Genomic DNA, 11,305 nt, shown 5'->3' on the forward strand with positions numbered 1-11,305 from the left:
AAAGAACTTAATAAAAAAACAGTTTCTAAAGCAACCCCTTCAATTTACACCCCCCCCCGCCAGCTGTTGTTGCTATTAGCTCTTTGCCCCTTTAACCTTCTCAGGATACCTTAAACCTTGGGAAGAAATGGCTGAGTCTGAGTAATTACCAACTCTAATTAATGTTTTTGCAGCTTGGATTGTATTCTGTAATTTGTATGACCTTTGTTCCCAGCTTTTGCTCCTTTTTACAACTTTGAAGTACTGCAACAAATCAATGAGGGGCCCTGTTCAGAAAAATAAACATCTGCCAAGGCTAAACATCTGCCAAGGCACTCAGCAGCTTTTACTGCCTAGCCTGGAGCAAGCATCTGAAGCAAGCATCTACAGATATATTTTTAAGCTTATTTAAAATACAGATCTTTGATCAGATGCCTCACTTTTAGGTATGCAGGAAGAAACCTATCATCCTTTTTATCAAGTTTTTGTTGCTGTTTAGTCGTTTAGTCGTGTTCGACTCTTCGTGACCCCATGGACCAGTCCATGGAGTTTTCTTGGCAGGGATACTGGAGTGGCTTCCCGGTTCCTGCTCCAGGTGGATCATGTTTGGTCAAAACTCTCCACTATGACCTGTCCATCTTGGGTGGCCCTGCACAGCATAGCTCATAGCTTCTCTGAGTTATTCAAGCCCCTTCGCCACGGCAAGGCAGTGATCCATGAAGGGGTTTATCAAGTTTATATATATTTATTTAATCATTTTTTACACCACTTAACACCCCAGTTTCTAGGTGATGAATAATAAGGTATGATAATTTATTATTATTATTATTATTATTATTATTACCTCGCCCATCTGGCTGGGTTTCCCCAACCAATGCCTGTTAAGAAGGGGGTTGTGTCATTGCAATTAGTTCAGGCTTCTTCTGAAAGCATGCAAACTGCCAGTCAACTGAGGGTGGGCTGCAGTGTCCAAACTGGTGCAGTTTAAGCTACCATACTGCTGGTAGTTACCCTTACGTTGGAGGAATTGGAAAAGTAAAGCAGAGTTGGGAACCTTCTATTTCAATTCATATCAACCCCAGCCAGCATGGCCAAGAGACAGGGATAATGGGATTTGTAGTCCTGAAAGGCCCCAGCTTCCTCATCCATGATATAGAGAGTACAAGCTCTTCAACATCCTGTAACATAAAACAAGAAATTCTCAAGCAAAGACTTGATAAGTTTCAGCTGGGAGTAAAAGTTTATGGCTGATAGCTAAACTTTTTTTTAATTTTATTTTTTTAGGGGTGTATAATGGGAAAGCTGACACAATCTGAATTCCTGTACAGAGAGCCATATTGTCAAGCAAGATTTAGAAACAAACAATTAAATGTATTTTTATGGCTTTGTTTTTAATAGCGGCAGTATTTACAATCCTTCACCACCCGAACAACGAAGTAAACATAATCTAGCATCTACACATTTCGCTGATGAAGCAATACAAGAGGAGAGGGGAAACGTTTTTAAAATAATGAGCCAGCCTTGTAAAAATTAATGTTTTTGTACCTTATCATCCAAATATACTAAATTATAGATTTGATTAGCAGAAGTGAAGTGCTTATATCCTTACCTAATAAAGAAAGGCATACAGTGAAACTACCCTCAGGATCATCAAGTTTTGACATTCCTAATTAATAGCTTTGACTGTTTTTTTTTATTGTTTGCTTATTATATTCCTTAGGGCCTGGGCCTAGATATGCTGGAAGCAAAGGACAAGATGGTGGCTGCCTCCATTCCACATACAGTGGTCTACTGAACTGGAAGTTGAATCTTATTGCAAAGCTGGTGTTGGACAGTGAAAACCACGAAGGCAGCCACCACTGGTCCTGTTAGCTAGGGATGATGGGAGTTGTAGCCCCAAAACATCTGGAGGGCCAAGTTTGCCTATGCCTGATTTGAGACTTACTTTTGAAAATAGACAGGTATAGCACTGAGCTGAAAGGGACCTACTCTGGTTGTGTACAACGTTGCCTTTGCCTCTCTTCCCACCTGCCTTTAGGCAGATTCCTAAGCTCCTATGCTAAGAGTTGCTAGGAGATACCTAGTCCTCTCCCACAGCTTCAATACCCTGAGTGGTTTATCAGGCAATCACTCTTTCCAGGTGTGGGAATGTTCAGGGATGCAGGAGAGGATATATTGTTTGGTTATATCCTTTTCCAACTTGTGTTAACAAGGAAGTTTACCTGCTGGCTGGACAAACATTCCTCCCCATGTGTAAACATGTTCACTCTAGGAATGTTGTACTTGATTGCTCTTGTATTTCACATCCCACACCAGGGGACTCTAGGGACTGTAAATCTAGGAGGGGAATAGGGCTCTCCAAACAACTCTCTGCACCTGTAACAAACTGCAGCTCCCATGATGATTTGGGGGAAGCCATGACTGTTCAAGGTGGTGTCATAGTACCTTAAAAGTACGGTGTGAATGTGCCACTGGTAATAGTGCATTGGTGGTGGTTTGCTATTGGAGTGTCCGCACATCATTCTGTTTCATTAGTTTCCCCAGTGTTGTTGCATTATGGCATCTGGCGGGGCCCTCTTGCGCTATAGTGCAATGAAAGCAGAACGAAGGAAACAAGTAGGAACATAAATGTGACCGGTGCAAACTACATCAAAATTGGGGCTGTGTTTAACCAGCTCAATATCATCATGAGCGCAAATCATCATGTCTAAAAGATCATGAAAAATGTCAACGGGGGTCTTAGGAAGCAAGGTCATTAGAGTGACTGTTGTGAATAGTATTTATTTATTGCAGGAGTTTGAAGAAAGTTATATATATTTCTGAATGAAGACAATATAATGGGGAATTATAGTTTGCTTCTTTGCAAAGTGGTATGTTGGGTTAATTAGCATTTGTGTGCGAGAGAGAAAGAGAATGTTAAAATCATGTGGCTAAGCTGTGCTACTGTGTTCAAAATCAAGGTGTGTCTGTGTGGAGAATGTGTGTGCTCCTATATATATTAAATTCAGTTTCTGCATGGATTTTTTAAAAACCAATATATTAAGAAAGAGAAGCATTTCATCTAGCTAGTTGGCTGTCTCAGTTTTGAATTCCCTCCTGTAGTATTTATGCGGAACTTTACCAACATTGCAGTTCATTGATGCAAATAATTTCAGCGCGTTTTTAGCCAAATAAATCTCCAGTGAGGAATTGTTTTTAGTTAATAACCTCCACAGCAGCAGACAGAAATATTTCAGTGGTGCCATAAATTCTGGCTTGGTTTTTACAGCTCTGCTGAAGTAGAGATCGTTATAGCTTTCTGCTCCCTCTCCTGCCAATGCTGTCCTGCCAATCAAATTGATGGGCAGCATGCCTGCTGTTCAAAAGGATGAACCTTGGAAATGTTGGCTACTTCAGTAGAATCCGAGCTAGAGCCAACTAAGCCCTATGCAGAGTAGACCCTCTGAAATCAATAAACCTAAGTTAGTTGTGCCTCTTAATTTCAGTGGGTCTACAAGACTGCTCCCTTCTTTTTCGATTTTCCCAAATCACCATCCTCACAACATTTTATTAATCAATTTCTTTATTTCATTTCTTCCATTTATATGGGGAAGTCTCTGGGGAACTCGAACGCAACACACATACCCCACCCAAATATTACAATTTTCCAGGCGTTTGGGTGATGCTTTATACTGCAGGTATCACCTGTTGTCTTTTTATCCTGTTCTGAGTTGATGCATTAAGTGTTCTCTGTATAGGGCGGGATTATAATTGTTAGCTGCCTCAGGTTCCCTTTTGGAAGGGCATAATTTTGGGAGAGAGAAAAAAGATAGAGCAAATAGAGTAAATAAGCAACACTGGTGTGGCTCTGCATATAAGTCTGCACATACCTGCTTTGCAAACAAAGAAAGCCGGGGTGGGGGTGAGCTTGCTGTGAGGGCCAGCCCAAGACATTTTGGCCCAATACTGGCCCTCCTCAGAGTAGAACCATCAGAAGTAATGCTCACGCCTAGCTTAAAAAGGTAAAGGGACCACTGACCATTAGGTCCAGTCGTGACCAACTCTGGGGTTGCGGCGCTCATCTCGCTTTATTGGCTGAGGGAGCCGGCATACAGCTTCCGGGTCATGTGGCCAGCATGACTAAGCTACTTCTGGCGAACCAGAGCAGCGCACGGAAACGCCGTTTACCTTCCCGCCGGAGTGGTACCTATTTATTTACTTGCACTTTGACGTGCTTTCGAACTGCTAGGTTGGCAGGAGCAGGGACCGAGCAACGGGAGCTCACCCCATCGCGGGGATTTGAACCGCCGACCTTCTGATCAGCAAGTCCTAGGCTCTGTGGTTTAACCCACAGCGCCACCCGCGTCCCTTCACGACTAGCTTAGCTCCATTAATTTTAGTGGGCCAACTCTGAGTAGGACTTAGTTGGATCTCACCCTTTGGATCGCCAGCACGTTGCTGAGCTACAACTCCCATCATCCCTGACCATTGTCCATGCTTGCTGGGGCAGATGGGAGATGTAGTTCTGCAACATCTGGATGGAGAAAGGTCCTGTGTGGAGCTGGTCCTTTCACTCACTGGAAGCATCACACAGCTCAGAATACCTTAAATACTGGTATGCAAAGCAGCCTCGTCTCCTGTGAACTTTGCACATTGTACGAAATCTGGATATAATGGGCTAGCTAGCAAAGCTTATTTCTGGATTACCGCCTGCATTATTTATAAGCAGTATTATTTCAAGCTCCCAGCATGTATAAGTGTATGGGTAACTGCAAGGCTTGCTGGCCTCATAATCACGGCATTTTTGAGCTTGGTGGCAGCATTAAATTTTTTTTTTTTTTTAAAGTATCATTTATGTATAATCCCTGTGTAGGTGACTGTAAGCTCGTTTTTGCTGAGATTTAATGCTGCTTTGTAATCTGCAGCGTTTAGGACCCTAACAGCTTGTTGTTGCAAATGTCGTCATTTGTCACCCTTACTTCTGCCACCAGCCGTAGGGTGAGAGAACTATTTTAATTAAAAAGTTTGTCTGCGCACATATTTCACCGTTTACGCACGGCAAACAGCACCAACCGCCCTGTGGGTTTTGCGCGCTGCCGTCTCTGAACAAAAAGCATTGTCTTCAGGGGTTGGTGCCTTTCAGGTAAAGAGGGCACAGTCATTGTATATATCCACTTATTGTTTTTTTCAAAAAGGAAAAGGAAGGAAGATATCTATTTTTACCTGCTGTTTTACATATTTTCTTCATTAAGGGCTCCATCTGCATTAGTTTTTCAACGCATGCCAGCCGTGAATTGAGACATATGAACCAGCCTTTCATCTTACTGGTGGCATTTGCAGGATGAGACTGCCATCAGATGTGAAGAGGCCTCTGTCAAGGTGCCCCCTAGCTGCCCCCTTCCAAAATTGTCCCCATTTGGCAGGCTCCAGCATCACTGCCAAGGGACGCGGGTGGCGCTGTGGGTAAAAGCCTCAGCGCCTAGGGCTTGCCGATCGAAAGGTCGGCGGTTCGAATCCCCACAGCGGGGTGCGCTCCCGTTGCTCGGTCCCAGCGCCTGCCAACCTAGCAGTTCGAAAGCACCTCCGGGTGCAAGTAGATAAATAGGGACCGCTTACTAGCGGGAAGGTAAACGGCGTTTCTGTGTGCTGCTCTGGCTCGCCAGAGCAGCGATGTCACACTGGCCACGTGACCCGGAAGTGTCTCCGGACAGCGCTGGCCCCCGGCCTCTTGAGTGAGATGGGCGCACAACCCTAGAGTCTGTCAAGACTGGCCCGTACGGGCAGGGGTACCTTTACCTTTACCTTAGCATCACTGCCAGCCCCAGCACCTTCAGTGGACTGGTTAGACGCAGAGGAATGGCGAGAGGAACCAGCTGGAGACCCACGAAGGGAAGGCTCAGTGTCTGGGGATTTGTGGAGCGACAACGATGAGTGGTCACAGGGAGAAGAGAGAGGAGACTGGGAGGAGGAGGTGTTGGAAGCTGAAGAGGTAACAGGGTTTAGTGGGCAGGGAGAGTCTGTGGCAGAGAGAAGTTCAGAATCAGGAGAGGCTGGTGAAGAAGCCAGGGTGTCTCCCTCTGCGACAATCTCAACTTCCCCTGTCTTCCAGAACCAGGAGAGGCATGAAAAGGGCGGAGGATATAACTGTGGCTGCAAGCAGGCAGTTTCTGATTGCTTGGAAAACGCCCTGGAGAGGATGGGACCTTAGATGGCTGTAAAGGAGGCAGGGACTTTCAGTCTTGGCAACTGATTTTCATGGGGTTAGGACCACTGGGAATGAGCTGCTCTGCTCATTAGGCCTGACACTCATAAGCTGCGATAGCTTAGTTGGCAGAGCATGAGACTCTTATTAATCTCAGGGTCATGGGTTCGAGTTCTGTGCTGGGCAAAGGATTCCTTCCAACTCTATGGTTTTGTGATTTAAACCACTCACATCTCCCCCTACAATTTTCTAACTGGACCATAAGCGTTATACCAGGGGTCTGCAACCTTTAAGACAAAAAGAGCCACTTGGACCCGTTTCCGAAGGAAAAAAAAACCTGGGAGCCGCAAAACTCATCATTATAAAAATAACTTTTTTGTCACTTTTTTATTATTTCTTTGTTTGACTCCTTAGAATTACTCCTCCTCATAGAAATAAACGTTAAATTAACAAGTTACCTTTTTGTATGTGTGTGTTCTTCACTCCCCTTCAAAACAGTGACCAGCGTACATGCCCCCTTTCAATGCCGTGACCAGTGTACATGCCCCTTACAATGTAGCGGGCGGGCGGGAAGGTGATGTCGGGACGGTGCGTGACTAATGCACGAACCGCCCCCATGCGATGTCACAGCCAGTACAGCGCCCGCACAATGCGCCTCCTCCCCTTGCTAGTATCCGCCCCGGAGCCGCAGCAAAGGTGTAAAAGAGCCACATGCGGCTCCGGAGCCGCGGGTTGCAGACCCCTGCGTTATACCAACCACACCCACCTAGCTCAATACTGTAGACACAGACTGGCAGTGGTTCTGCAGGGATTCAGGCAGTCCTACCTGGAGACACCGGGGATTGAACCTGGGACCTTCCGCATGCAGGACAGGTGCTCCACCACTAAGCTATGGCCCTCGCCAGTTCAGCTGCTGTCAGATCTCAGCTGATCGGGACAGTGATGTCAGGAGCAGGTTGTGGGGAGGCCAATGGGAGCTGGAGTTTTACACAAGCACACCACATGCATGTCTCCCTTTGCTTGTCAAATCAGGACCCCACTTTCATGTGTGCTTTTGCCAGACATGGAGTCAAAGACGTTTGTGTTTATTGAGAAGACATCTGAAGGCAGCCCTGTACAGGGAAGTGCTTAATGTTTTATTGTGTTTTTAATATTTTGTTGGGAGCCACCCAGAGTGGGAATAGTGTACTGAAATTGAATTAAATTTGTTGAATTGTTTGAAAACGAATAAAAAATCACGAGGGGGTGGGGAAGCTTCGTTAGTTTCATAGTAGATTCCCGCCCCCCCCCCCCCCCGGGCTACATTTTGCCTTTGGGATAAAAAACTGAGACACTCAATCATAGTCGTGCCCTGATTTCACAGTGAGATACTCTAGAGAACCCTTTTTAAAACACAGTTCACCCAATTTGCTTGCATAAAGTTTGCAGGGATATTAGACAATGTCAGCTATTTATTGAACATTTGCTTTCAGGGAGCTCAGATGGCATTGCATCAATGCGACCCCACGCTTCCCTGTGCATTTCCCCCCATCACTTTCCAAGGGGTTCAGTCTTTTGCAGGAGAAGTGGGCTTGTTGCACAAGAGTGCTAAACCGTCTTGGATTGCACAACCTGAATTTGTCAGCATGTGCCTGAATCCCACTAAAGTTAGTAGTGGCAATCTGGGACTGCCCTGAATGTTTGGTCTGGAACAGACATCGTTCATTCACTCTTTTGTAATGGAGGATCCAGATAACTGCCAAACCACTGCATTTCGGGGTTGCCCCCCCCATCTTTTTAGTGACCTGACAAGTGGCGATTGTTCTGAACTAAGCAGATTAAACAGGCAGCAATCATTTGCAAAGTAAAGCAGACATTCCATTCTTTGGAGGTGTCCCATTCTTTCCTCTACTCCAAAGGAGGCACTGAATTCTAAGATTCCTTCTCCAGCCAAGTTAACGGGAGTTCTCATTAATATTCAAGCCATGTTGCCCGACCAATTCGGACCTAACTGTGCAACATAATCTTCCAATTTTGCCAGGCTCGCCGGTGGGATTGTGTGCTGCATCTTCTGGCTTTCTCCCGGAAACGGAGCAGCTCTGTTATTCTGAGCTTGCAGCAAAGCCCAGGGCCTTTGATTCTAGAGCAGTTGGCACGTCAGCTTCGTTTCTCAGCCTCTGTATTTCCATGCTTAAATCCAGCAAAGTTTTGGCAAGCTTGTGGTTCTGGGACTTCATCTCCAACTGCAAAGAACAAAAAGACGATAATTACTTTTTAGCAGGCGATCACCATCCAGAAGGGCTTAATTAGTGCCAGCGCTTAGCCCTGGCATTGTGTCAGTGTCCAAATCCATTCTTGGACTGCATGTAGTTGGAGTGGGTTAAAAAAAGGGGGGCTCCTGATCAGGGGCAGGGCAGATTCTCATTACCGAGCAACAGAAGCCCCATGCTAACATTTGCCAAACTGATGCAAATATTTTGGACTACAACTCCCATCAGCACCACCCAGCTGTCGTCTGCAGATGTTTGGATGATCATCTATCTGCATGGCTTCTACATATGGACAATGGCAAGTTCTGGCTGATTTTTTTTTTTTAAAGCAGGGGTTGGGCGGCTATCTGTCATGGATGCTTCAGCTGAGATACCTGGGGGTTGGACTAGATGCCTCTGGGGGTCCCTTCAAACTCCACAATTCTAGGATTCTATTCTATGATTGGTAACCGCACCGTTTTCGAGCTCCTGCTCACATGGAGAGAATGAGTGTCAGGAGCCAGAGCCAGGAGTAGGTCAGGAATAAAAACACCTGTGTCAGTGAAGTTAACTATTCAAAAAAACTTGCAAGTAGGATTCAAGCAAGAGAGCACTCTCTCCTCTTCCATTTCCAGCATTAATGTCTCCAATTGTTAATATACACACTGCCTGATCGTCATCAAGGCAAGCCCCTGTACTAGTGAGATGCAGCTCTAATCCTTCTATGATCTGCAGACTTTGCTCCTCCTCTCCCTAAACTGGTTATCATTTATTGCATTTGTACCCTTCCTTTCTCTCTGAGGAGCTCAAGGCGGCATATGTGGTTCTCCTCCTCCTCATTCAATCCCCACCCCAACCCTGCGAGGTAGATTAGGCCGAGAGGCAGCGACCAGCCCCTGGCCACTCAGTGAGCTTCGTGGCCGAGCCTGGATGTGAACCCTGGTCCCATGGAAGATGGAGCAAACTTGTTTCCTCCTGCTCCGAACTGATGGCTTCAAGCCACATGGAAGGGGATTCCGACTGAACATCAGGAAGAACTTTCTGGTGGTAAGAGCTGTTTGACTGCAGAACAGACTCCCACTAGAGGCGATGGACTCTCCTTCCTTGGAGGTATCAAGGAGAGGTTGGGTGCATAGCTGTCAACTTTTCCCTTTTCTTGCGGGGAATCCTATTCGGAATAAGGGAATTTCCCTTAAAAAGGGGGGAAAGTTGACAGCTATGGTTGGGTGTCCATCTGTCAGATAGGAGCTAGTTGAGATTTCTGCATGGCAGGGGGCTTGGATTAGTTGGAAACCCGCCTCCCGTCCCTTCCAAATCTCCAGTTCTATGCTTTTTGCAATTCTTGTTTTCATCTGTAAACTGCCTGGGGGTGGGGTAAAGGTAAAGGGACCTCTGACCATTAGGTCCAGTCATGCCGACTCTGGGGTTGCAGAGCTCATCTCACTTTATTGGCCAAGGGAGTTGGCGTACAGCTTCTGGGTCATGTAGCCAGCATGACTAAGCCGCTTCTGGCGAACCAGAGCAGCGCACAGAAACACTGTTTACCTTCCCGCCGGAGCAGTACCTATTTATCTACTTGCACTTGGATGTGCTTTCGAACTGCTAGGTTGGCAGGAGCTGGGACGAGCAGCGGGAGCCTACCCAGTCGCGGGGATTCGAACCACCGACCTTCTGATCAACAAGTCCTAGGCTCTGTAGTTTAACCCACAGTGCCACCCGCGTCCTAGGGGGTGGTTTAAGGCGGGTTATAAATAAGTATCTAATAAAATATCTCTAGAATAAGCCGCCCCCCAATCACTCACCAGTTCCACCCGGAGCCAGGCAATAGCGCCCTCCACGTGCGCCCTGCGCGCTTCCTCCAGGGCCACTTCGACCCCTCTGCCTTTGCAAGGCGCCGCGGGCCTGGACGGCATCAGCAGCTGCTGGGGCGCGGCGGCTCCCCCCGGTCCCCGGAAGGCGTGCAGCAGCCTCTGCTTGATGTCGTCCAGCAGCGAGCTGCAAAAAGCTTCCTCGCAGGCAGCCTGCTCGGCGCTCGCCATGGTGGGCTCCATCAGGCGGGCCCGGCTGTCGGGCAAGGATGCGGGGAATTGGAGAGATGAAGCGCAGATCTCTGCTGCCAGCCTCACTCCAACAACCAAGCGCTCTCCTCTCCTCTTCCTCCTCCTCCTCCTCCGAGGCCAGGCCTTTTGTTTCCTAGCCCCTGGCCAGCGCGGCTCCTTTTCTTCAGGGGAAAAAACAAAACATCTTCACCTCCTCCCACCCCGTATGTCATTCCAAAGAAAGTGGGAGAGGAGAGGGGAGTGGAGAGGCGTTTCTCACGCTTGGGAACCGACCCCTGGCCGGGTCTGGGTTCTGCTTGAAGGAGATGCGCAGCTGAGGAAATGTAGAAATAACACCACTTCGTGCATCGAAACGGTTTTTAGTTGCCTTATTAAATAATGCAATAATAACTGTGGTGGTGGTTGTTATATATTTATTATTACTCTGCTTTCCGGGACTCATCAAGGTAGCTTACCGATAAAAATTAAGAGCCGCTCAAAACTGAACGGGAGAAATCATTGAAAAACACTTGAACAGTAATAGAATTAAAACTATATAATCGAAATTACAAGGAAAGGTATTAGTAATTGTGTTTTGTTGCTCTTAAATAATAGCTTTTATTCATAGTTTTATTATTAAATAATGCAAGTTATTAAAGTAAAAACCCACTCTACAAGCACTGCAGAAGTTCTCATTTCCCCCCTCTTCCCTCCCTGTCCCTTTTTCCTTTTATGCTGTAAACCTGCAGGTGGGAACTCCTTTTAATTGATTGAACGTAAGCTGCTCTGGGAGCCTTTTTGGCTGAAGCACAGGAGGCGGCTGCTCTAAAGTAGGGATTTCCACACGGTGATCCATGGACCACCAGTGGTCCACGATC

The 11,305-nt window shown here is 46.7% G+C and overlaps 1 protein-coding gene across 1 annotated transcript; it reads right to left on the reverse strand.

Moving 5' to 3' along the window:
• Window positions 1-5,124: 5,124 nt before the first annotated feature.
• On the reverse strand, window positions 5,125-10,659 carry AARD (alanine and arginine rich domain containing protein). The gene is made up of 4 exons (XM_083449762.1): window positions 10,191-10,659; window positions 6,914-8,382; window positions 5,855-6,440; window positions 5,125-5,348 (listed from the first exon to the last, which is right to left on the reverse strand). The coding sequence occupies exons 1-2, from the start codon at window positions 10,437-10,439 to the stop codon at window positions 8,242-8,244; spliced, it is 390 nt and encodes a 129-aa protein (XP_083305888.1). The 5' UTR covers window positions 10,440-10,659; the 3' UTR covers window positions 5,125-5,348; window positions 5,855-6,440; window positions 6,914-8,241.
• Window positions 10,660-11,305: the final 646 nt, after the last annotated feature.

Source organism: Podarcis tiliguerta, assembly GCF_965153285.1.
Source record: "Podarcis tiliguerta genome assembly, chromosome: 7".
NCBI lineage: Eukaryota > Metazoa > Chordata > Lepidosauria > Squamata > Lacertidae > Podarcis > Podarcis tiliguerta.

Excerpts from the sequence above, each read along its gene's own strand:
- AARD (XM_083449762.1), bottom strand. The coding sequence starts at position 10,439 with ATGGAGCCCACCATGGCGAGCGCCGAGCAGGCTGCCTGCGAGGAAGCT. Across the intron at positions 8,383-10,190 it reads CCTGGCTCCGGGTGGAACTG|TTGGAGATGAAGTCCCAGAA; the intron begins GTGAGTGATTGG and ends TGTTCTTTGCAG.